A 27,764-nucleotide genomic window follows, 5' to 3' on the forward strand; every position below is an offset into this window, starting at 1 on the left:
ATGCAAATGTAAGAGGGAAAGTTTAATATACTGTCTATTGTAAAATAAAACAAATATTCAGCTAGCATGTGATTTGTTTTATATATTATAACCTGATTTATACTGACTATGAGGCACATGTTGTAAATGAATCGCTGAATTTTATAATGTTGTTGTTAATAACCTGTATTTATACAATGCTTTTCATCCTGCAGTGTCTCAAAGAACTTTACATGTTGTATATGCAGGGATCACTTAACACTCCAGGAGTGTAATGCAGTAGTATAGTCACTCAGTAACATCACGCAGTCACTCTTCCGAATAATGCAGAACCAGAAGTGAAGAATAACATCTTAACCAATTAAAACTGCAGGAAGAAATTAGGCAGTGAGTTTAGGATTTGGCCAGATGTTCTGGAAAAATGTTGCTTCAGTCAGTGTCTACATTAATTATTAAACAATATTTACATATAGCTGAGGTGGGAGCTGCTGCAGCATCCCACTGGCCCAGGGGCCAGAGCCCAAAGAACAAATTTGTTGTAGTGGATACTCCACGGTGGGAAGCCTCAAAACTGTGTTGTACAGCATGGTTGCATGATACTGGCCGTTCTCTAGTAGTCTGCAGCATCTGCATGGACTGATGTCCTAATGATTATCCACTGCTAGCTCACCCTTCCTCCAGATGAGATCAGGAGCTTAGGGGACAGAGCAGACATAAATGACCCAATGTCTGAGCCAAGAATCCTAATGCCCAGCCCTCTGCTCTAACTACAGCCCTCCTTCTCACACTCAGACAATATAACATTTACCTTTCAAACTCTTGTGGTTATACAGGCTAGGACATTAACTAGGGGACCACTTGGGTTTAGGAAACTAGGTGTTGGGTTGGTACTATCCCCACAGACTGTTGGAGTCGTCTTTTGGGTTAACATCAAGATCTGTGCATGTGCAGATGGTGCCAGCCTTTAGTTGGTGATCAAGTGCATGTGAAAAGCAAAACCCTCATGACTGTCTGTCACAGTTGGCAAAATGTACAGTTGGAGACTCATAAAATTCCACCTGGCCTGCAGAGAATATCTTGCCCTGCTGGGTGAATGCCATTGAACTCCTATTTAATAATATTTTTTAAAAAAGACAAGTACTGCAGCATGGCTGGAATTTTAGTGTTGCCCGAGTAGATCTCATCCTCTCATTCCTAGGAAAAGGAACACTTGAGAGTTATAAAGTCCCCTTTTTTAATCTCCCTTACTCCTATCTAGGAATACCAGAGAGGGGTAAAGGCAAAATTTCAGCCTCAACATTGAATTAAACTCTTTAGGGCATAGACTGTCCCTGATTTTGTATATCTGCAGCATTCAGCACAATGAAGCCCTGATCCTGATTGGGGACTTCAGATGTAATAGAAATACATACTGATAATGTCCTGAGTTTTGGCAATACTGTAACATATTTTTGCATGTGCATATATGATAATAAGTGTAGGGTGGTGGTCTTATCCCCTTCATAATAATATGAAGGTGCTCTTCAGAGTACAGCAAGTAAGCAATAGTTGCAGGTATGGGACTGGGCAATGGTGCAGGTTGAACTGAAAAAGGGCTATTGTTTTGCTGTAGTGCGACAGCAAGCAGGTTTGGCAGCATGCTGGAGATGGTATATAAAGAAGCTAATTATTCCTTTACAGTCTCTTTGTTGGACTATTTCCCCCCTGCACTCACAAAGAATCTTTCTTATCCTCAAACAGCTCCTCTCTGAAGAGGCCAACAACAGTGCATTCATTGAAAAGCTGCAGTCGGAACACAGGGGGAGACAACAGCACATTGGGGCCCTGGAGGCCAGGCTAGAGGTCAGTGTCTGTCATTTTGCTGGTAATTGCACTCCCGTGCCACTATAAAGGGAACTCTTAGAGGCAGATGGAGATTTTCCATTTAGTTTCCCTGTATATTTTTTTTAAATGTACCGTGGTCTCCCCTATAAAGGCAGTTATGTTTTCAGTTAATAATTAGGACTTAGGATAAATTCTCCATTTCTCACCGACTTTTTGGAGGCATATTCTTTGGCTGTTATTTTCATAGTGCATTGTAGAGAATAAACATGACCTTGATTAAAAGACCATCGGGTATCTTGACTGTGATCCACACTATCGGGCAGATTCTCTGCCCTAATCAGCTTCTGGAGCAGAACCCTCCCCTAACTCACCTGCTGAGAATGCCCTCAGCATGGAGAAATCAGCAGGGGGGCATAGAATAGGCAGAGCCAACTCCTACTCTTCTCTCCTTGTGGGGAACTTTATGGGGGGTAGCAGAGGAGTGGCCTTTTAACAATCCCCAGCTGATTTATGTTCCCAATTTGCAGTAGCCCCCAGTTTGTGCGGCTCAAACTTGGGCCAGGGTGAGGGCTGGAGAAGAGAAACAACTGGCTTCTTGAAAGTCCCCCATACCCTGCTGTGAAGAGCAGAATCTACTTATGCTACAGAACCTGTCCCTGTAAAAACAAACTGTGTCATGGGGATTGCTTACAGCCTGTTGTGCCTGGTCACAATAAAATAGTGGTTCTCTAAGTTTTATATTGGTGACCCCTTTCACACAGCAAGCCTCTGAGTGTGACCCCCTTTATAAATTAAAACACTTCGTTTTATATTTAACACTATTATAAATGCTGGAGGTGAAGTGGGGTTTGGGGATGGAGGCTGACAGCTCGTGTCCCCCCCATGTAATAACCTCATGACCCCTTAAGGGGTCAGGACCCCCAGTTTGAGAAACCCAGGAATAAAAGCACAATTTCTTATCGCAGTGTAGAGGAGACCTAACTATGTTCTAACCCAGCCTGTGAATCATGCTGCAGCCTATGGCCAAAATGACAGACCTTGAACCATTCTCTTGGCTGTAGTACTTTTCAGAGGCATAGTTAAGTCTAATTTACACAGCAAAACTAAATCATGCTTAAAATACATTGGAGATAATCATGTTGTAACTGGTTCCCCAGACAGCTGTTTTTACAAAGTAGACATGCCATCAAGTTTGAAACCGAACAAAACCCCACCATCAGTGGTGTAACCAAAGGCCAAATTTGACCTACTAAATACAGGGAACTTTGTAAAAATTGTGAATTATGTAGTTTTAAAACAACTCTACGTTAAATTCCACACATGCGTGCTCTGCAACAGTTAGTATCAAAGATATGGAAAGTTGGATAAAAATCCAAGCAAGATGCTCAGATATATTTGTTAGTCTCTAAGGTGCCACAAGTACTCCTTTTTTTTTTAATTGTTCAGTGTGTGGCCCCAGGCCTTAATTACTGTGTACTATTAAAACCCTGCTCTGAAGACAGAATTAATTTCCTCATACTCTTTTCTAGGGCACTAATCACTCCAGTATCTGAGTGCCTCACAAATAGTAATTCATTTATTTTTAATACACTTTTGAGTTGAGGGGTTGGTATTATCCCCTTTTTACAAATGGGCAATTGAGGCACTAACATTGAGGTCAAAAGTATCCACTAATTTTGGATGCCCACTCTGAGACCCCCACGGCCTAATTTCTTGGGTACTTAGCATTATACAGCACTTTGTATATTCAGAGTACACCTTCTATTGATTTCAGTTGCAGCTGTGAGTGCTCAGCACAATGGTTTCAAGTTGGGCACCCACAAAGTGAAGAACACACAATTAGTAGCCATCTGTGAAAAGACGGATTTAAGTGACTTGCCCAGCATCACACAGGAACTCTGTGGTACAGTTAGGGGTAGAAGTCATTCTCCCGGGCAGCCATAAACTGCCTTAACTATCATTTATCTTCCTGCAAACTCTGCTTCACTTACTCACACCTTCCACCTTGCGCAACAAATAAGGCAGGAGTCCTACAGGCAACACCCTCATTTACTACACACAGGCCCGCCAACAACAATTCTGGGCTCCAGGGCAGAACAATAAATGGGCATGGCCAGGGCTTCCACATGTCTGCCCGGCTGCCTTAGCTGCTGCCGGTATCACCCGTGTGCGCCTAGGAGCCCCGTGGCCCGCCCAGGCAATTTAAAAGGGCCCAGGGCTCCTGGCCGCCGCTGCTGCTACTGCAGCAGCAGCCAGGGGCCCCTGGGCCCTTTTAAATCACCTGGATCCCTGGGCAATTGCCCCCTTTGCCCCCTCTGTCGGCGGGCCTGACTACACAACCCTGATTAAGTCCCAGAGCAGGACTATCCTGTGCACTAAATGAGGAAAGGGTTCTGTGAAAAGAATTATATGTGATCATGTAAAAAGACTGTCTTAAAATACATATGCACAAGAGGGTAGAATTAAGGTTACATGGGCAATCTAAAGTCTGGCCTTTCCCAACTTTTGAATGCGTGTGTTACACTCCCAGACTGGAGAGAGTTCAAAACAGGAGCATTTTAATAAACTTAGAATCCAACCCCCCACCCTCCCCAAATGCACTCCTAGCATACATAAGGACAATTGCTACTGTCTCTCTCTCTCTGGAACACACCACACTGCTGCTGCAACCACCCTCTGCTCCCCAGAGCTCTGTCTCTTTTGATCCCTCCAGCAGAGCACCAATCCTTAAAGGGACAGGGTGCAGGTAAATATACCCCTGGCATTCCCTTAGGAGTGCCACATTCCCCCCTTGTCAATGTAATATTGACCTGACATTTCTGTTAACTCAAAATACATTCATCCATCCATCTGACTCATTAGCAGTAGTGTACAAGCTCCAGTAGTTCCTGAGTGCATCTTTGTCTTGATTTTCTTTCACAAGTTCTGGTACCGATGATGGAAACTTCCGGATTTCTCTTTGGTGTATCTTGCCAATCAAGCAGGAAGTTACTGTGGCAGTTACTATGGCAGTTCTAGTTCCAATAGAATGGCCAATTCTGCACAGCTGAAATTCCCCCATATTGATATCTTATGAAAATAACAGTTTCTGCATGATCAGTGGTATATTCATAAAACTGAAAATCACTAGGCGTATGACAAGCCATTTAGAAAACACATCTGCTAAATAAACAACATAAATTATCCAGAACTATAAAACATTCAGTCTAGAATGATATCCATGCCATAAGTCAATAGAACTTCATTTACCAATATAATATCAGTCTTGGATAGAAAACAGGATGAGGTACAGAAATAGGTACTTGGCATGTGGAGTTGACCTCACAGTTGTCCCATGCTATGCCAAGTACCTATTTCTGTGCCTTGTGGATAAGTTATTTTCAAACCCTGCCCCTTTATCATGATGAATCCTTTTGGTGAAGCCAACTTTTAAAACAAAGTAATTGAAGACCTTTTCATAGTGTTGCCTGATTTTTTCAGTGGTAGGGTAGGCTTGGACAAACCAAGTGAAGTGATCCACTGTGATGACACTTTATTCAGATCCTCATTCGCTCCTTTCTGGATACAAGATGTTAACTGATACAAACAAAAGGTAGATCCTGATACTACAGAGTTTTCCCAACCCCAGCTAAAATTCAAGTCCTTCCTCCAAAGCATGGAGGTGCGAAAGCTTCTCAATGAAATAGTGGTAACATTTTTTTAAGATGGGCAAAATACTGAATTTTTCCCCATAATCTTGTTCGCGGAAATTGCTGAACCATTTTTGCTGAAACTTTCCAAAAATAGCCTGAGGCAGATGCCCAGGATGGAAAATTTCACCCTGAATGGCTAATGTTTGGCCAAATTATAAGCAACCAAAAATAAGATCTTACAACGTAAAGTGTCAGGCAACCTCAACTATAATTTAAATGATAGATTGTAGCTTCCAACAGCTTGCATCTTTTTGATTTCAAGTATTCCTCCTGGGAAGCTGATAACTTTCAGTCTCACTTTGCATCATTAGAAGAAGAGTCACTGCTGAGAAAAATAACTAAAATAGCAATCCCCAGTGAGAGAGACAACCAGAGCTGGCTGTTGGGATGCACAGAAACCTTGGCCGTGGTCCCTTGCAGAATTCGGGGACCTAGAAATGTGTAGGAATACTAGGGTGTTATTTTAAGTAATTAAAATGTAGATTAGGCTCAGGAAAGATTGTTAATGGTTTCACCTTTTTCCACTCCATAGGCTACTTTGTCTGCATTGAACTTTTGAGAGATGAACCAGTTCAGTATATCTTTTTATAAATGCATGAAAAGATGAAGCAAGCAGTTATAAGAACAAATATAAGTTAAGCAAAATATGTCATTAACTAGTTTAATTTATATTTTACCTAACCTAATTTACAATGGTACCATGCAATAGTCAAATTAAAATTATAATTGAAATATAATCAGTAAACCAATGGTTCAGTCTGTCTGGATTGTCAGCTACTACAATTAGTAATTACATCTAATTATCATGAACAAGTTAAGGAAAACAATTCTCTCGGGATTTTAAAGGAAGGTTGAGGGGAGAAACCATTCCCATTGATTTGTGCCATTTAGCTAAGAGACTTTTAAAGGCAGAGACTGTTACTTGCCTTCGTTGTAAGGAAGTACAGTTCTTAAACTGATTTCCTGGGAACTTCCTCCTCTGGCTGCTCTCTCCTGTTATGCATTACTGTTCATGGAAATCATATCAAGCTTTAATTTATTTAGTCTATTTCTCCTCCCGCTTTAACACCATACCTGCATCTTTCTGGTTGTCTTCCTACACAGATCCAGAATGGTTTCTAAAATCCCGCATTTTTAGCAACTTTAGAATGACACTGGTTTAAGGCAGATATCTCTTATGGTATAGATAGCAGACTTAGGTATTGGGTCCACTTTGGGGAATAGTTAGTGACACACAAAGCATTCATACACACTAATGGGTGTTGGAGTGATTTAAGCATTCTCAAATTGCTTTACAGAAGGGATCTCTGTATTGATAAGCTGTAACTTGAAGCTCTTTCATGTGTGTGTGTGTGTTTGTATTTGGGGGGGGGGGAGACTTTTGGTCTTTTCTCTCTGTGCTGTAGACTTCAGGCTTGGCTTAGCTAGTGGTCGGAGTCTTTCACCTCTCCTTCTTTGGGTGGCCAGTCCAGGGAAGAGAGCAGGATGCAACTCCAGGTGTTGTATTGATGCAAGAGCCACCCCTCAATTCCTTCCAGATGATTAGCATCTTTTGTAGGGATCAGTGACTCCCCTACTCCATCCCAGGGGACACACTTCTCCAATTAGGAGTTCCATCATATTAGCTACAGTTGGCACCTTGATCTTGGGGTCTTGTTTAGTGTGTACATGTCTTGTACCAATTTGTTGATAACCACAAGTAGATATCTCTCAAAAACATGATGTAAGAAAGTGCCATGTGATGAGGAACTGGTAGGCAAACTTCTGTATAGGCTGAAGATATAAATGTCTTAATTGTTTAATACACCTCCTCATGTCAGCGAGTTAATTGGGACACTGGGAAAGTAACCCTAAGAGGTGGGGGCAGAGTTTAGTGACCTTACGCAAATACCCTTTTGGCTGCAAGCCAGCACATTGCTTTGGACATCTCCTAGCTTCTAGATGATAACTTTGTTAAATATTTGACAAACTAAAGTTACTCGAATCTAAATTCCAATGTGTACCCAACGTATTGCAGGATTGATTTCAATGTGCATGTTTTCAAAAGTAAGCTCTAATGCTGCTTTTGCAAGAAGAAAGATGTCCTTGAGAACATAAACTAATCACTAAAGTCCCAGTACTACAAATACTTCTTCAGGTGCTTAAATTTAAGCATATGAGTAATACTATTGACTCCGCAGCTTGAAATTTTGCCCCTGATTTATATTGAAGAGCATGGGTGATGTACTGTTCCCAACCTCCCTCCACTTTAGTCTTATTTAGTCAGTATTTATTCATCTAATGAAGCTATTATAGTACATTTCTGGATAGTTTTTCTTGATAAGTGTGCAGTTGTTTTCTTTTGTCAGTTGATGGAATCACTGGGGAGCTATCCAAAACTGCCAAGTTTTAATATATAATCTTCATAATTGACCATAAAGAGTTAAAAAATCCACTTTATCTAACAACTTTCCAAAGATCTCCTCACCTCTCCGATTTCCCTCCCATTTGAACAGCTCAAATGAGGATCTGATTTCGTGTACCTGGAGAAAGAAACCCTAATGTGGCAAGATATTTCTGCATTTGAGTTATGCCTTAAAAATAAAAGATGACAGGCCCTGAACTAAGTTGTTGGAGTCAGCATCCAAACCAAAGCAGCAGCTTCCAGTTTGCTATGTTTTTAATAGAAGAAAATCATGTCAGTTGCTTTTGCATATCTATAACAGAATTAATTTAGGGGATGTAATGTTGGCAAACATTATGGGATCTGGGTGAAATCTGTCAAAAACTGTAAACTCTCATTTTCTAAATTCCCAAATACTGCATATTAATATAGCCTGGAGATGTTTAGGTGCTGACTATTAAAAAATAAAGCAGAGAAACGTATAATTGAGCATGTTCCAAGTTTTAAACAATGAACAGTTATTTTAGTTGTCATGAAACATTTGTGCCTTTGTGCATTTTTATGTAAGAAAAGTAATGAATTTGCATGCCAAAACAAAGTGACTTTTTAATTATGCATATTATATTTTCATCAGACGCCAAAGGGTTTGGAAAGGTGGTGTGACCAACATGTATGCTATTGCCATCTGTAAAATGACAATGAGATTGGTGATGGATAGAGGATAAATTGGTGGCAAGATTATTGTAACTTGAGGGAAGGAATTGCTGGAATTTTCTGGTACATACTATTGTCTGCAGAACTGTGTAGGCAGAATAACTACAGGTTAGTGTGTTGGCCTCTATCTAAACATCATAAAACAAATTTATAATAGAAACTTATTTGTGCTTGTACTGCACCACAGTTGATGAAATGTCTTTGGAGCAGGTGGATTGTTGCAATTACGCAATGAATGGGAAAGACCCAGAAGGTCTGTAGGAGCTAACTTTGGTCAGCAGGGACTAGTAAAGATCTCTAAACATCCAGAGCATTTGAAAATTAACAAAGCTTTGACTTTGCCAGGCTTTAGGTCATCTCTCAGCTAACTGTTGTAGAGCTGTGAGCGCTGGAAGCTGAATAAAGATCTCAGCCAGAGTCTTTTTGAGGTATGCTGTTATGGGTGGTTTATTTACCTACTTCTGGATTCTTTGGCAGCCAGAGATGGAATGAAAAGTTTGAGACAATATGCAGTACAGGACACTGACTGAAACTGAGATAGGCTTTTAGATCATCTCACATGTTGATCAAGATGCTAAATAATACCAATGTGGCTGCATTTAATTAACATTATTATATTACGTCATTAATTATTTTACTTCTCCAACACTATGGTTTCATTTCAGCAAAGCATTGAAGCATGTGCTTAACTTTAAACATGAATTGGACAGTCTGTAAGCATCAATGATCTGTAATTAAAACTCATTAATAATGAAAGTTACTTTTCAATCTCAATTATAGCATTTGCTACTCTAATCATTACAATATCACTCCGGAGGTTGTTATTCATTACAGCAATTTAAGCCTCTTGTAAGAAAATGCTATTTTTCTGAAATCAAAATGCTTTGCAAAACCAATTAGATTTCTGCAACCTTTCAGATTTGTTCCATGAGAATAATTCAAAATGAAATTTAAATTTACATTTTTTTCTTTGAAAAATTGAAATTTCTATGCAAAACTGCCAGTGAAATAGTTGCATTCAATTTTTTATTCACAGAAATAAAATGGGGTTGGTTTGGTTTTTTTTTGCAAGCTCTGTTCTGTCTGCTTTCCCAAGACAAATTCATGAATGTTGGTGCCAGGTAACATTTTAAAAAGTCACTAAGTCCTGCCTAGCCTTAAAGAGAAAAGGTGGGTGAGGTGATATCTTTTATTGGACCAACTTCTGTTGGTGGGAGAGACTTAGGCTTTTAATTGTCTGTCACATTTGAAAATGAGACTTGTGCTCCTAAGTCACTTCCATGCTCTTCAAAATTTTACCTAATTATGTTTTGGTCCTCCTAAAAATGTGACTAAAAAGTGAGCTGCTCAATAGCTCAGATCATTAACTGGATTGTAGAAATCATACAAAAAAACATTAAATGGCAACTTTTTCTCAAACTTTAGGTATGAAGTGCATTATTTTTGTTCATTAGTCACCACCCCATAGTTAAGGTTGCAACTGTATTTCTATATAAACCCAACATTGGCACCCAAACTCTAAAAAACCACCAAAAAAGTCTTATTAGGTTCAAATTAGTAGATTAGTCTTGGGGCCAAGGTCGATTGCAGATATTTCTGTGTTACGAGAGCAGATCTGTGCATCAGAGACTTTCTTCTGAGACTAAGACTACTTTACCCAGGACTGAAGTCTTTAGTGCTTATCAGAGGCTCTTAGCTAAGTGTATTTAATTTTCCCTTTATTTGATGAAGTGAGCTGTAGCTCACGAAAGCTCATGCTCCAATAAATTGGTTAGTCTCTAAGGTGCCACAAGTCCTCCTTTTCTTTTTGCGAATACAGACTAACACAGCTGCTACTCTGAAACCTGTCACAGTTGAAGTGAACTTTGAAAAGGTTCTTTCTTTGATACAGGGTTCTCTCCCTTATTTTTGGTTTCTTAATACTCCGACCTGGGTCATCCACACACAAGTACCAAATCATTGTGGGACAGAGCTGATCAAATAGTTCATCTTTTGGTTTGGAGACCAAAATGGGGGAGGAGGGGAATGGTTTAATTTGAACCAAAACTGATTTTTGTTTGTTTTTTTTTTTAATGAAAAAAATGTAAAAAAAAACCATTTTGGTTGAATACAATATTTTGTTTGACCTGAAAGTTTTTTTGGGAGGGCTTTCCCCCTTTTTTGAAAAAATAGTTAAATATCCAAACAAAACACCATTTTGTAATGAAAAGTTGAAGCTAAACTTTTCTAAATGGTTCAAACAACATTTTTCAAAATGGTTGAAATGGACTGTTTTGACTTTAAGCCCCTCCCCCCCCCCTTTTTTTTTTGTCAAAAACTATTCACTGAATTAATCTCAAATTCCTGAGCAGTTCCAGTGCCCCAAAAGTAGTAGTCTCTGGGGGGGGGGGGGGAATCACTCAGTTCTGTTGCTGGAGACCTCAGGCTAACTTTTTTTTTTTATCAATGGAAAAAATATAATTTGTCCTTCAAATGTCTTGTGAGGAGACCAGCATGATGGTATTTTCCCCTTCGGCAAACCTCAGGGAAAATGCTTTCTTTCTACCCGCAGACCTCCAGGTCTTCTATTGCTGCTCTGTGGTTTGCAGCAGATGGATGCTTATCTGATGTGAGAACTACAGGTAGCTTGTCAGGTGGAGAAAGCAAGGGAGCAATAGTGTTTCCCCATTTCCTTCTGCTCTGACACTCCTAGCTTCTCTTGAGCCCTGCTGTGTCTACCTGGACCCCTCTGCTCCTGATTGGCACCTCTTCTAAAGCTCACAGGCATTGCAGAGACGGTGGTTGTCTCAGATAAGCCTCTCACCTTTCTGGGAGTGGGTGCACTTACCCAGGTAGCGCTGTTCTTTGGTACACAGAAGACAAGCTTCACTCCAAAGGATCTTAGGAAATGTGTATTGGTGAGGTACTCTTTTAGACCTCAGGAAGTCAGGAGAAAGGGGAAGATTGTCTCCTCAATCCTATTTTGCTCTTCAGTTCCATGTTAAGAGTATTTTTTTAAAAAAAGTAATGAAATTCTCGCACAAAAATGTTTAAACTTGAGGCACAAATATTTGCTGTACAAATGTCCGCAAAAAGACATTCCCAGCCCTGGAGAGTTTATAGTCTAAATAAAAGACACAAATAGATGAATGGTTGGGAGCAGGGGAAAACATTCAAGCAAAAGGACATGGTAATAATTGGCACTTTCATTAATCCCACTTTTTGTTGTTTTTCTTTATAACTTTTAATAAAAGTAGAGGGTGGGTGAGGGGAACAGGAGGAATGTAGGAGTTACCAGTAGGAAGGGATTAAAGAGAGACTGTCACAGCTTGTCTTCTGCCTAGCCATGATAAGCAGGCAGGGTTTTTAGGGCATCATGGCAAAGGTGCGTCTTACGGAAGGACTTGACAGATAAAATTACAGTGTTCGTATGGATTTTATTGGGGCAATATAGGGCAAAGAACAGAGGTGTTTGTGGAAGAAGATGACTAATTGGAAGTAAAGGGTGAAAACAGTGGTGGAGTGAAAACAGGCAACCCTAGGCTGTGAAGGGCCTTAAAGGTAAAGATGATAAGTTTTGGTTTGATGCAGAGCTGAAGTGGTAGGTAGTGGAGGGAACTGACATTGCCAGAATAATGAACCAAGAAGACAGTCTTATCATTAACATTATGAATGGACTTGAGAGGAGCAAGGGTGCAGGAGCTGAGGCCAGAAAGGAGGAAGTTGCTATAGTCAAGACATGAGATGAGGGCATGGGCAAAAGTTCTAACCTTGTGGACAGAGGTTCTTAGAGATGTGTAATAAATGGCGGCAAGATATGGCCACAGCCTGGATGTGTGGGTCTAGAGGCCAAAAGGCATCCTTTTAAAAACTGAAAGTTAAATCCTACTGAGGAAAATAGAAAGGAGCATAAACTCTGACAAGTCAAGTTTAAAAAGTATAATTAGTGAATCCAAAAAAGAATTTGAAGAGCAACTAGCAAGAGAGGCAAAAACTAACAGTAAAAAAATTTTAAGTACATCAGAAGCAGGAAGCCTGCCAAATAATCAGTGGGGCCATTGGACAATTGGGGTGCTAAAGGAGCCATTTCAGAAGATGAGGCCATTTCAGAGAATTCTTTGTATCGGTTTTCACTGCAGAGGATGTGAGGGAGATTCCAATACCTGAGCTAGTCTTTTTGGGTGACAAATCTGAGGAACTGTCCTAGATTGAGGTGTCAGTAGAGGAGGTTTTGGAATAAAATGATAATTAAACAGTAATAAGTCACCAGGACCAGGTGATATTCATTCAAGAGTTCTGAAGGAACTCAAATATGAAACTGCAGAACTACTAACTCTGGTATGTAACTATCACTTAAAACAGCTTCTGTACCAGATGACTGAGGATGGCTAATGTGACACCATTTTTAAAAGGCTCCAGAGCTGATCCTGGCAATCACAGGCCAGTAAGCCTAACTTCATTAATAGCCAGATTTATTGAAACTACAGGAAAGAACAGAATTATCAGACACACTGATGAACATGATTTGTTGGAGAAGAGTCAACACAGCTTTTGTAAAGGGAAATCATGCTCCACCAATCTATTGAAATTCTTGGAGGCAGGTCAACAAACATGCACAAGGGTGATCCAGTGGATATAGTGTACTTGGACTTTCAAAAAGCCTTTGACAAGGTCCCTTACCAAAGGCTCTTAAGCAAAAGTAAGCAGTCACGGCATAGGAGAGAAGGTCCTCTTCTGGATCAGTAACTGCTTAAAAGACAGGAAACAAAGGGTAGGAATAAACAGTCAGTTTTCAGAATGGAGGGATGGAAATAGTGGAGTCCGCCAGGGATCTCTACCAGGACCAGTGCCATTCAACATATTCATAAAAGATCTGGAAAAAGGGGTAAACAGTGAGATGGCAAAGTTTGCAGGTGATACAGAATTACTCAGGATAGTTAAATCCAAAGCTGACTGTGAAAAGTTACAAAGGGATCTCGCAAAACTGGATGATTGGGCAACAAAATGGCAGATGAAATTCAATATTGATAAATGCAAAGCAATGTACATTGGACAACATAATCTCAACTGTACATACAAAATGATGGGATGTAAATTAGCTGTTACCACTCAAGAAAGAGATCTTGGAATCATTATTGATATTTCTCTGAAAATATCCACTCTGTGTGCAGTGGCAGTCGAGAAAGCTAACAGAATGTTAGGAACCATTAGTAAAGGGATGGATCAGAAGACAGTAAATATCATCATGTCACTATATAAATCCACAGTATGCCCATACCTTGAATACTGTGTGCAGTGCTGGTTGCACCATCTCAAAAAAGATATATTAGAATTGGAAAAGGTACAGAGAATGGCAACAAAAATGATTAGGGGGTATGGAACAGCTTCCATATGAGGAAAAATTAAAAAGACTGGGAATTTTCAGCTTGGAAAATAGATGACTAAGGGGAATGTGATTGAGGTCTGTAATATCGTGAATGGTCTGGAGAAAGTGAATAATAACATACAAGATAAGAACCAGGGGTCACACAATGAAATTACTAAGGAAAACAAGGAAAAGGAAGTATTTCTCCACACAACGCACAGTCAACCTGTGGAACTTGTTGCCAGAGGATGTTGTGAAGGCCAAAACTATAACTTCAAAAAGAATTAGGTAAGTTCATGGAAGTGAGGTCCATCAATGGCTATTACCTAAGACGGTCAGGTATGTAACCCATACTCTAGGTGTCCTTAGCCTCTGACAGCCAGAAGCTGGGAGTAGAAAACAGGATGGATCACTGCCCTGTTCTGTTCATTCCCTCTGAAACACCTGGCACTGACCATTGTTGAAAGACAGGATACAGTGTTAGATGATCCATTGGTCTAACCCAGTGCGGCCGTTCTTATGTTCTTATGACTAAAATATCTTTGTGCACATTTTAATTATTTCATTTAATCCCCACATTTAGCACAGCAACTCTTTGAAGAAGAAGAATTGGATTTTCTTGGCTATTTTTACTTGTAAATATTCACCGGCTTTTTCAGAGGAAAAGCGTAAATGCTCCATATTTAAAAAAAAAATTGTCCCCCAGTGTCTGTTTTCCCCCCACCACACTACAACACAACCATAAACACCATACTTCATTCACATCTGCACTAATGCCACATCTGGTGTATACTCCTTTTTGAAAGTTACACATTAAATGGAAAAACGAATGGTTCCTTTTACTCATCATTTGCGTATGCCAAGAGTAGCTGATGGTTACCTCAGGATCTGTGTTCTAATATTGCCACACTGTCCAAACTCCCAAACTGAAAGCCTTCTCCTTTAATCAAGTAAAATAAATGTACTGTGCAACAACTACAATCTTATTTATTTAATCTTGCATAGCAGAATTAGAAAAAATCATTGTGGGAGGAAACCTATTAAATTCCCTCTTAATTGCAGAGAATGCTGCAACAATATTGCTTGTCAGAATCAAAAAACACAAACATAGATGGGCTAAATAATAATACTGCAAGTGTTATCTCCTAAAGTAAGCCTATACTCTGTGCTGAAGCTATGGAATTCATCGCTTTGCTGCTGATGACACCAATAAATTCTTGTGTGTTCCAAAGCAATACGTGAAGAGTTGAAGAAAGGAAGTCCCAGAGTTCATTGAAATTTTGAACAGACAATGGGTTCTCCATTTCCAAGGAGAAACCCCATTAAAATTGTCTAGGTAATCCAAATGTTTGTAAACCGGTATGTACTGCCCAAGGCACTGCTGGATTAATAGAACCTTAATGGTAAGACTTTGTTTCTCTCTCTCTTTCTCTTTTAAATCATGCCATTAAATTTGGCAGCGAGTCCTGATGGCCTGAATCTGTCTCTTTGATGTATCTTGGTGTAATTACATCGATGTAAATGGAGTTGCTTCAGGTTTACACTGATGTAAAAGTAGATAAAAATCAATGTGCCCTATGCGCCCAAGTCTCTAAGCTGCAACAAACAGGTTTCTTTTCTCTTTTCCCTCCCCCCTCCCTTCCCCCCCAAGGTGGGTTAAGGAGATGTTTGTATTATTCAGATTAGATTTGGGGTAAGGATTGAAATTCAGGTTCATTGCTGAACCAGAACTTGTGTCCAGGTTCAGATTTGACATATTAATGAGATTTCAGCTAAAAAATGGCAGAAGTCATAGTTCATTAAAACTTGTGAGATTAGCTGTGCTTGTGAAATTTCCATTCTCATGTCTCCTTTGAACAGGATCTGGAAAATAGGCTCCATCTAGTTTTGAGTCTGACCTGGAATCACAACCACAGAAGGTTCAAATCTGAAGTTTAAATTCAGAACTCTGCCCACCGATATTAGGAGGGCAGAAATGGGGTCATATTTGAAGTTCTGATTTAGGCCCACCTCTATTTACAGCAGGTTACATTATGTGCTCTCATACATTCTGTCACATCCAAAACAGCTGTGGCTGTTATCCACTACTGTAGTGTTGAAATCAAGATTGATTGCATTTCCTTCAGTCCAGTTATCTGCTGTCGGTCTTGAATATGGCAAGCAATCTGTTCAGATTTTTGGCCTGGTATTAGCTGCCTTGGTATTGAATAACGCAAATAAATATATATTGTACAAACTGGCCTTTGGTGACAATAGACTTACATTATCTACAAAACTCTATTTCTATTTATAAATGACTCTCCTGAGTCACAACTGAGGCTCAATTGCAGGTCAGCTGTATTTGAAATTGATTCTGTGGGCCAAATTCTGGCAATACACCCAAGTGCCTGCATAGGGTGTTCTGACTGCTGCTTTCCTCAGGAGTAATGTGCTTTCTGCTATTGGTTTGTGTGTGTGTGTGTGTGTATGTGTGTGTGTGTTTGCCTCTGATAACATCGGAGCTTGCCATTTTTTGAGCTAGCTGCAGCCCTTTTCCCTAAAGCCTCGGCCCTTGTGTTCATGCTGTATGTACTGTGGCAATAACATACCAGGCTGCTGCACTTTTATGCATTATGGTTAGTTACTGTTTATTTGCAACATCCTGCATCGCTCTCCTCATACATTGTGCATTGGCCCTCCTTAAGCACCTGCACAGTCATGGGCAAGAACATAGCTCTCTAAAGTGCAGTATTGGGTGATGCTTGCAACTCAGCGATCAGCATGCCAGTATGTTTCATTTTCAGTGCCAGAGGAAAAAATGGAAGAATTGTAGGGAAGCTATTATGTTGAAATATATGTACAAATCGGACTGAACAAAAACTCTGGATCCAAACATTCAAAGTTTAGAGAAATTTGGCTCTGTACTTTGTGGCATATGTTCATTTCTGGATATAGCTTAGAGTAAGCACAGCTTTTACTCAGCAATTCACTGTGATGGAATGTATCTGTTGACTCCCTTGGAGGGTAAGAAATGGTGGTTAAACATAATTTATAGAAACAGTTTCTGCCAATGTTGTTTCTACAGTGCTATTAACAAAGTTGTGTCCCATCTCCATCAGCCAGCATAAATGTGTTTACAGAAACATTTTTCAAAAATACTGGCTAAAAATTGTTTCCTATCCCAGAGATCAGACTGTGCCATACACACAATAACTGTTTCAGTCCCCTAACCTTAACCTAGACTGCTCTGTTCTCTCAAAGGTCCATTGTCTATGAACACAACAGAAGCAACTAGAAGATCTGAGAAACTACCCCATAGTGGGTGTGGGAAAGTGAAGAAAGATGAAGTGTTTCTCAGTCGCCACTTAGCCCCATTTAACTTAAAAGGGCAATAGGCTGAACCCATGAAGCAGGTCCCCCACCCTACAGGAAAAATGTGGCCTTTGACATTATAATTTATTAATTATTTGTATTAAATTAATGCCTAGAGGCCCTTTCCGTGTCTAGGATGCATCTGAGTGTTGGCAGCCTACATTGTGTCACATTCAGAGAGAGCTCTGGGGTGACAGGGATCCTACTGTACTTTCAGCACCATTTCCCTCTTGCTTCTAACAGCAACCACTATATGACTTTGTAAAGAGTGCGTAGGTTGATTTAATTGGTAGTGGAGCTTATTTGATACAATGGATGAAACAGTTCATCTGTTTGCTGGAATGTTGTTAATAAAAAGAGCTTAAAGCAAGTAAAAATAGTTCTTTTTCAGAGGTTTCATGATCTAACATTTGGACAGAGTCCTATTATGATGTTTCAACTATGGATTTTTCCAGCTCTTTTTCCCTCTCTGTTTACCATTTTTGAAATGTTTTTCCTCTGTATTTTTAGTGGCTCATCTTCTGTTTCTGTCACCATGACATATGGGTTGGGTTTTCTAATGGTTCACTTTGCTTCTGTGGTGTCACTTATTGTCTTGGATTTAACATCATAATTTACATTCCATCCAAGGACCAGAAAGTGCATTACAAACATGGATTAAGTAAACCTCACTACATCCCTGCAAAGCAATATCAGTTGTGGTCTTAGAAGTCACCACAGAACTCCTGCCTCCACTATCCAATCCTGGGGATTGATTCTCTCTCTTTCCCCCGCAGGTTTCCTGATTCCCAATCCCCCAGTTCAATCACTAGATCATTCTCCGTCCAGGAGAGAATTCTTAAGATACCGTCACAAGCTGAAATTTAAGGCTTGGTTAAAAAAAATCTTTAAAGCTAATAGACCTGATTCTCATTAGACTAAGGCTGTTTTACACTGCTCTGGTACAACTGACATTTATGCACACTTTAAGACCATTTTTAACTGCTAGAGCAGTGTAAAGGAGACATAGGGTATGTCTACACTGCAGCTGCGAGGGTGCATCCCAGGGTGGGTAGTCTGATGTGTTAGCTCTCCTCAAGCCAGCATGCTAAAAATAGCTGTGTGGCCATGATGGCTCAGGGTAGCCACCCGATTACAATCCCGTTCGACGCCCTCGTCGAGTTGCTGTCCATTCTGCCACAGCCACGTTGTTAATGTTAGCAGGCTACCTCAAGCAGAGTTTATGTGTGTCAGTCTATGTATGCTGGGAGCCATGCTCCCAGCTGCTCTGTAGACAGACCCCTGGTGTAAAAGAGAATCAGACCCAATTGTAAGCTCTTTGTGGCTTTGAGAAACAGTCATTTTGTTCTGTGTTTGTACAGCACCTAGCACAATGGGGTCCTGGTCTGTGATTGGGGCTCCTAGCATCTACTGCTATATAAATAATAATCATTAATTCAAATGTTCAGTTAAAACAGGCTTTTTGGTTGGCACGTCAGTGAGGTTAAACGCTCCCATGTGGTTCTGGAAGCTCACACACAACAACTTTCTGTCTGTGGCAGAGAACCATAAAATAAAAAATGACAATTTTTGCTTCATTGTCATAGTGGAGTGAAATGAAACAAAGTAGAGAAAAGTAAATGGGATTTTAAAAATATGTTCTGTTTTAATGAACTATGGTGTTAGTTACCTAGTAAACCAATTAAAAAAAGAGTATTTTATCTTTACATCACTTTATTTATACTACATTTTGCTTTTCTTTGGTTTTTGTGGCAAAAAGAAATAGATTTTACAAAAATCATTCACAATGAACACTTGTGCAAACGGTGCAGATCAGCTTAATTATATTAGCTGAAATGACAGAAATATTGGTGAATTGCAATCTTGCCTCTCAGGCTGCAATGAAAGAACCATATTCATGGCAATTTTGGCATTATAGAAACCCAGAGAAGTGCAAGCTGAGCATAAATAAAAAACTGCAACCAGGGGGATAATGACTTACCAACAAGAGGCATTCTGTAGTTCCTGGCTACGGGCCCACCTAGAATGATATTTCTTCCAATTATTTCCCCCAGCTAATATCAATTTTCCCATCAGTTCTACATCAGAGAGCTTATTAAATGATCTCAGTGAGTTGGTTGGGATGCAGATTTCCTAAGTACAACCTACTTCGAAATGTAACATGGCCGTTTTATATGATTAGTCAGGCGATTCCATTTGTCCCAATGGTTTGGTATACATAGACCCAGGGAGAGTGGAATTTTGCTTTCAAAACCTAGGAGTGACTTTAGAATCTACCATTCCACTATATATTTTTAAATGTATGGCAGGAGAACAGAATGTGATGCAGGTTGGCATACTGCTGCTGACATTTCTTGCATTTGCTGTGATTCATTAGCCCAACCTAACAGACATCCAGGGCTTCATAAAACCTTGTCAGGGTCTTGTTTTGAAAGAAGCAGAAAGAGAGGGAACTAGAGTCCTTTATATTCTACCATAACTTTTTTCTCACTTTTCTATAGAGAGTAATAGATTCATAGATACTAAGATCAGAAGGGACCATTATGATCATCTAGTCTGACCTCCTGCACAATGCAGGCCACAGAATCTCACCCACCCACTCCTGCGAAAAACCTGTCACCTTTGTCTGAGCTATTGAAGTCCTCAAATCGTGGTTTAAAGACTTCAAGGAGCAGAGAATCCTCCAGCAAGTGACCTGTGCCCCATGCTACAAAAGAAGGCGAAAATCCTCCAGGGCCTCTTCCAATCTGCCCTGGCGGAAAATTCCTTCCCGACCCCAAATATGGCGATCAGCTAAACCCTGAGCGTATGGGCAAGATTCACCAGCCAGATACTACAGAAAATGTTTCCATGTCCCTTTAAGGACTGAGAGTATAGTCTTTATTTTCATTGCTCTTTGGTCAGTTTACAGCTGTCCTGTTAAATAAGTATAAAAAGGTACATATTGCAGTACCTCTGCTAAAATTCTCCTTTGGGAACTAGGAACTTCTTTGCTCCCTTCATAGACTGCAGCCACTGATCCATTCAGCATGCTGATGTGTGTTCAACCTCAAGTCAGATAGTGGGACAGATCCTCAGCTGGTATAAATGGTTTTAGCTAAATTGACATCTGTCCTAATTGCTTTTTCTATCTGACAAAATTAAACTTACACTTAGTGGCAAACTAAAAAATATTTTTAAAAGATGATAAAAGTGTACATGGGGCTCCAGACTCAGGAGACGGGTGTGCTAAAGCTTTTAATACCCTTCTCTCTTCCCTAGGGTAATGGAGAAACCCCAACCACCAAATCTACTATCGCTAAAGTAGTAGGTAACATGCCTACTACAAAACTCTTTAGATTTCATGTGATGACTTTTGTGAAGATGCTTGAGAGTGGGAGTTGGCTTTTAACTAGTTCTGCATATATATTTAGTATGACCCAGTGAGGATGAATCTCTCAGTTAAATCAACCATAAAACTGGGATAGCTCTTCCACTCTTCAAATATTGAATGTTATGGCAGAATGCCTTGTCCTTGGGAGGGACTTGGATTACAATTTCTTCAAGGTAGGGACACCGAGGCAGACTTCAATCTCTGTTCCATTAACTTCAGTAGAGTGATTTCTCATTTACACAGGTGTAAATTAAATTTGTATTTAAAGCACCATACACCACTGCAGAGCTCTTGACACAATATTATGCAGTTTTAATTTATTTTTGATACAAATTTCGTTTCTGGACGGATTTGAAGTTTTTTAAAGGAACAGTTGGAGCAGTTTTGTTATTGTTTTTAAAAATACCAAATTTACAAACAAATGCCTCCGGGGCCAGATAATCAGCTGGTGTACAGAGTAGCGCCACTGAAGTTCATGGCGCTATGCCAGTTGATAACAGCCGAGGATTTTTCTGATACGCTCCGCGTACACATACTCGCACTAATTTTCAGCGAGCTAGCGTGAATACAAATGGCAGCGTAGCCGTGGCAGCACAGAGAGCAGCGGTGGAGGCACGGTGCAGCCAGACGGAGTGCCCACCCACTCACTCCACAGCAGGGCTAAGCTTTGCCTCCACTGCCGCTAACCATGCTAGTGCAGCTTCACTGCTAGTTATCCTCACGCTGGCTTGAGGAGAGCTAGTGCAAGTATGTGCACACAAGCATGGGACTCACACTCTAGCTCACGGTGTAGATGTAGCCATGGTCTACCTTGGAAGGGACGTCTGTACAAAGTTGGCAGCATGATTCTGAAACACTTCTCTTCTTTGAATTCAGTAGAAATGAGCTTACTATGCTATTCTTCCACAGCATGCATCCGATGAAGTGAGCTGTAGCTCACGAAAGCTCATGCTCAGATAAATGGGTTAGTCTCTAAGGTGCCACAAGTCCTCCTTTTCTTTTTGCGAATACAGACTAACACGGCCGTTACTCTGAAACCTATGCTATTCTTATAACTCTGTCATTTATTTAATTGTGGCATTTCAAAATTGGAAGGATCTGTATGGGAGGAAACCTACTAAACTGCGTCTTTATGGCTGAGAATAATGCTACAATATCTGCTTTTTTTGGAATCCAGAAATGCAAAGCAAGAGACGGACTGAATACTAATTCTGCAGTTATCTCCTGAAGTAAGTCTCTCACCTGTTCCAGTGTTGAAACACTGGCATTCTACTGTTGGCTACACCAGCTGATGGCTGCGTGTTCCAAAGCAATACCTGAACAATAGAAAGGAAAACCCAGAGTTCACTGGAACTTTGGACAGGCAGCCAGTTCTCCGTTTCCAGTGGGGAATCCCTATTAAAATGTTCTATGTAATCAAAAATAGGTAAGCAGCTGTCTACTATCCAAGGGCACTCTGGGGGCTGGCCAAGCACCTGCCAGGCATTGGCCTGTTGCAGCTCAGCCATAAAGGTATTTAAGAAGCAGGTAACATCGGCTAAAAGAGATTGATATGATCAATTTTTATGTCATACCTGTTAGATTTTGGATTAGGCCCTTGGTTAGAGCTAGAATTGGTCACATAAATGGTCAGTTTAAAAATTTGCTTGTTAACAAAGCTATAGCATGTCCTGCAGAAGCCAGGGGCTGTGTTGCTGATCTACTGGTGTTGTCTCACCTTAGAGAAGCGTGTAGGAGGGGCTGTGGTTTCTCTAAGGCTGCTCACTTCGTCAGTTTATTATTATTATTTTCATTATTGAACATTTAAGTAGCACTATAATATTCCAGTGTGCTTGATAGATTTTTAAGTCTGCTTAATTAGCACAGTTATCACCACATGGAAAGTATTCTCATAATCCACTGGTGGCCTTGTTATTAACACGAGACTGGCCTGTGAGAAAGTGCATTATTGCCTGACATAAACAAATTACACATGAAATTAACTGCCCCCATGTGGAGTTCAACATTTGAGGTGAGGGTCACATTGAGGCTCTGCTGGTGTATATTGTTGCTTTTCTATCGTAACCATCACAGCCGGAGCATGAAATCAGAAAATATGGGTGTGGGAGGGGAATCAAAACCAAAAAGACCCCACAATCTGTCTCAGCATAAATAGGTTTGACTAGACACTAAAATAGTTGCCAGCAGCCTATTCCACAATACTGTTCCTTCGGTGAAGTGAGCCCAAAAGTGATTGAAAAGTCAATTCATATTTTTACCAATGTCTTGAAAAGGATAAAAAAATTTGGGAAATTAAACGTGTTCATATTGTTTGGTGCCTTTAGTGTCAAAGCATAGCTGGCCAGAGGGAGACTGGAACACACAGTCTTCCCGATAGTCTAATCCAAGACAAGATGTTAAACAACATCACAAGTGGCCTCTTTACTCTTTTTTCTTCCCCACCTCGGCAATTTGCTATTGTGCAATAATGCCTATAGCAGAAGCATGAGAACCTTAGTTACTTTTGGAGCTTACACACAATAAATGATGAATATGGACCATAAAATGTGTCTCCACTAGTATATTACATATGCATGCACAAATCTCTCTAGCTATCCATTCTGTCCAGGTATTGGTCGCTGATAACTAGTCTGATGTGTTCGGAATTCCTAAAGTATGTGTCCTGGAGACAGCAGAAGTATCCTCAAGCTGGGCTTTTGGCTCACCAGCATTATTTTACACTGCAGGGCAGCAGGCCCTGGGTTTTCGATATACTCAGGACTTCTGCGCCCCCAGGACAGAGGGGAAAAATGAAAAGTAATTAGGCTTGGGCAAACAGAATAACGTGTTTCCCAAATAGCACAAATGTCTGGCCTGTCTGGTGAGCTGCAAATATGAATTGGAAAATACTCAACTACCAGATTTTCAGGAGTGTGCTAGCCAGACTGGGGTAAGGAGACAGAAGGGGCTTAGAGGAGGATATCCAAGGCTCAGAAGAGCACTCCAGCCAGTTTGTGACTAATTAATCATGTGTCCTATGTACCTCAGTTATATTACAGTCATTTCTCACTAGATCCACACTCTGAATCATCACTCGGCAATAAACATTAGAAAATAAACAAAATCTCAATTTGCTTTCTCTTTACCTGGCCTTGTGGTGTTGCTGCTTTCTCTCCCCTGAACTCCATCCTTTCTATTTTATCCCTCTTACTTTTGTGTTTTGTTCAAAAATGCATATTCCCAGTATTATCCAAATAGAATCTTCAAATATATGTCTCTGGGGCATTTGCCTATCCCTACAAAATATAGCCAGCGTTTTAAGATTTGGGTGTCAAAGGCACATAAAACCACATTGAGACACTTAAGAAAGTAGCTTGATGTTCAGAATGCAGAGCACCTGCAGCTCCTATGGACATCAAAGGGTGTTGTGGGAGACCAGCACCTTTGAAAACTCAGAGCATGTGTTTAAGGTGCCTCGCTTTAACTACCCAAGCTTGAAAATTTTTGCCCGTATATTTAATATCTGGGGCAACTGGGAGTGGAGGGAGAACTACTTCATGAGCATGCTCCCTACAGGACAATTGATGGAATGGTATTAATAACAAACTCTGAAAGAAGCCATGTGCTCTGCTGACTTGAGGCCCGATCCAAATTCTCTCTCTATTGACTTCAGTGGATTTTGGATCATGCCTGTATTTAGCGCCAGTCACTCAGAGCACCCCATCATAAGGCTGGTGAGAGCAGTTGCCATAGATGAAATCTGCCAGTGTAAACTGATGAATTATTTGTTCCATAATTTTATCTTTAGTAATAAATTGTAGTTTTGAAAAGAAAAAGTCCACCAAATGTCATGCTTCAGAGAATATATTGATCTGCAGTTGTGTCAGGAAGTTCCCCCCTCCCACAACATCTCACACATAGCACTGTATGATTAGCTAGTTAATTATGGGCCTTTTTTCAAATGTCCTTGCAGCAGCAGTCATTGGCCATTCGTGAGGCACAATATCACACCTGCTGGGCCGATGCAATGTAATACACACCCTGCATTCCAATGATTGCCAGTGCTTGGATACCTGGGATGGCTGTCACAGCCCTCGACAGTAACCAAATTATAATTTGCAAGGACTCTTGGGATTCTCTCTGGGAATCTCTGTCCTGTCTGTGGTGATCAGTGTATGTTGCTGTGCCAACATAAGGAAGGTTATGGGTGTGTTAGCACATGGAAGATATTATCTGTATTATGGCATCTCCTCTAATGAAAAGAGAGAATTGGGGGAGGGACTCTTTAAAATATCCACAGATACGTGTACATAGAATGTGTGATAAATTCTTGGGATGCATAAGAAATGTTGAGTCCCAACAACATGAAATTGTTTTTTATTAAGACACAGTCAACCAAGAAACAACTTGAAAATGATGCAGATAGGCCATCATTGGATTAAAATGTGATCTTTTATAACAGTCTCCATTTTTTAATAAAAATTAATGGACAACTGGGAAGATACATGATTTTTTGAACCAAGTTAATTCAGTCCATGTACATGCATATATTAGGTGTAATGTGGTTTTGCTGCCTGGATGCATAGATGGCAGAATACATATCCATAAATTTAGATGATTTATGGATCCTGATTATTTTTGTGAACACAAATGACATAGAAAATATCCATTGGCAAGGAAATAACCCTGATAATGTAATTGCATTGGCTAGTGTATATGTCAGTCTCTCCCTCACGGGATGGTTGCTGTATGTGTCATTAGCAAATGTCTCTGCACAGCTTACATTTTTTTTTCTCGCATGTCTTTCACATGTTCCTGAAGAACATTAAAAGACATTTTAATGTTTCTTGTGTTGTTTAAAATGACCCGTGAACAATTTAATCTGGCTAATAACAGCGCTTGGAAAACAGTCATAATTAATGTTGGAGCAGTTTCTTTTGACAACGTGTGTCTCAGTAAAGTTTTTAAAAGCCATTGTTTAAATAGAAAAATCACACTCAATTGCCCCTCCCCAGTCTAGGTGACTTTCACAGGACGCATAGTCAGTGAATGAGAATTTGAACAAGACCCAATTGTCTGCTTATAAGCAGTGGCAGTAGCAAAGTGCTGACAGGGTCTGGCTCTTGAAAAGGACAGACTATGTTGCTAAATGGATATGATCTGACATAGTTGTCATCGAGCAAGAATCCCCTTTGTGATATCAGCTGGCCAAAAAAAGAAAGCAAAGTGGCTTGTTCTGCTACATGCACGGAGCTGGGGCTTTTGAATGAAGAGTTTACGCAACCCAGTTGGATTTTTAGGTTAATATTATAAACGTCCTTCCTCAGATGTTTACACCTGTGTGGTAAATAACAAAGTGATAATGCAGCTCACTCATTCCTGCTTGAGAAGGAATGGGATAGATCAATGGTTCTCAAACTGAGGTCCGCAGACCACCAGTGGACCGCGAGCTCCATTCAGGTGGTCTGTGGATAGTTCCCTCTAAGGTGCGAGCCTGAGCGGCCGCACACAACAGAATGAAGGGCCGCCCACCTAATTAGTGGAGCCGCGCAGGCATAGCTCCACTAATTAGGTGCCTGGACCCTGGAGAAGACGCACATGTAAGGTGAGGTGGTGGCCTTGGGGGGAATAGGGGGTAGGTGGGAGGGGGCAGTGGGGTGAGAAGAGGGGGTAGCTGGAATTTGGGATGTGCAGGGCTGCGGCGGCCAGAGAAAGAGGCGACTTTCCCCAGCTCCAGGGCTATGGCTGTCAGGATGAGACCTCCCCCCCTCCTTCCCAGCCCCAGCTCGGGGGCTGCTGTGGTGGGGGAGAGAGGGCACATCCATCACATTAGAAAAGTAAGACTGACTGTCTGATCCTTTGGGATTGGTAGAACTTTAAGTGTGGTGAATAGGATTTTCAGTAACCTCTCACTATATTAGACTTAAAGAAAAGGAGTACTTGTGGCACCTTAGAGACTAACCAATTTATATTAGACTTGGTTGTTTAAATGGAAGCCTAGGGCGGGAATGCCTAAAGGGTACTATGTTTGGCTGCTTGTTAACCAGCGTGGTGCTACGGAAGCTGTTTTGTTACTGGTTTGGTGAATCTAATTTATAGAATAAACCACCAGTTTTGGGGATTATCTGCCCTATTTCTTACAGTCTGCTCTGATTGTGGCATTCTCGGTGTGGCCCATCCATTCACCCAGTCACAGTTACATTTAACAATCCTGCACTGGAAGGAGAGCGGACTAGATGGCCAAATTGTTTTTTTCCCCTCATCTTCAATGATCGTTGCAAAATGCTCCACCAGAGAAGGCCAGAAAAATCCTATGGTCCTTGTCAAAATGCCCTAAGAAAAAATTCCTTTTTGGATTAAAGATGGGGAGTGATGCTCATAACTCTTTATGTGTGGAAAGGGGAGCAGGTCTGGTGAAGGGGCACGTAAAGTTGCCAGGGTTATACCCTATTCTTATCACAGGAGGTTATATGAGGAATTTAGCTTACCACTCTTTCTCCATTTCCACTCATAGCATTAATGAGGGTTACAAAGTCTCCTGTGCAGAGTCCATCTTTGGAAAATTAACTTTCTGCTTCAGGTTTAAAAATGCAGACAAGTTAATCATTCATATTATCACAGGAAGAAATCGGGCAAATGCTGTCTGGATGTGACTACAACTACTTTCAAGGGGGAGCAGCAAAAGGAAGAGTGAGATTGTACGAAGGAGGGAAGGGCATAGAGGTGCTGTACGGATTCTTGGGGATAGGGTCAGACAAAAACTGACAACACTAGTTACTTCAGGTTTCTTTAGCCAGGGAATTTTGAACATGTATCCATTTTGTGGGAAAAAGCATCTATATCACAAACCCATGATGTTAGCATTTTGAAATAGTTTACTACTTAGGTTAGAACTATATTAGAATCTCACTAAATCACACTTCACTAATCCACACAGCCCATCATTGCTGGGTATTCTGAGCTTGCTTGTTGTTTTTACATTAGTTTAACTCTGTTGACTCAGTGGACCAATCTTTCTCATTTACACCAATATAAGCAAGATCAGAATATCCAGCAGTTTCTCTCTGTTTCTCAGCAATCATTTAACAGAAGCCTCTGGTGTGGTTTCATGATACTTCGTTACTT

At 40.5% G+C, this 27,764-nt stretch overlaps 1 protein-coding gene across 8 annotated transcripts in view; it reads left to right on the forward strand.

The window, feature by feature from the left end:
* The window catches only part of LMNTD1 (lamin tail domain containing 1), a 307,951-nt gene that overhangs the window by 171,303 nt on the left and 108,884 nt on the right, over nt 1–27,764 (forward strand). For 7 of the 8 annotated variants that reach the window (XM_048826052.2, XM_075121606.1, XM_048826037.2 and 4 more), the window contains one exon: nt 1,720–1,821. The exons of the other annotated variant lie outside the window; for it this stretch is intronic. In XM_048826052.2, the coding sequence (XP_048682009.2) occupies nt 1,720–1,821 (102 nt within the window). The remainder of the gene's footprint in view (nt 1–1,719; nt 1,822–27,764) is intronic. 8 annotated transcript variants of the gene reach the window in all.

This window comes from Caretta caretta, chromosome 1 (assembly GCF_965140235.1).
Source record: "Caretta caretta isolate rCarCar2 chromosome 1, rCarCar1.hap1, whole genome shotgun sequence".
NCBI classification, from domain to species: domain Eukaryota; kingdom Metazoa; phylum Chordata; order Testudines; family Cheloniidae; genus Caretta; species Caretta caretta.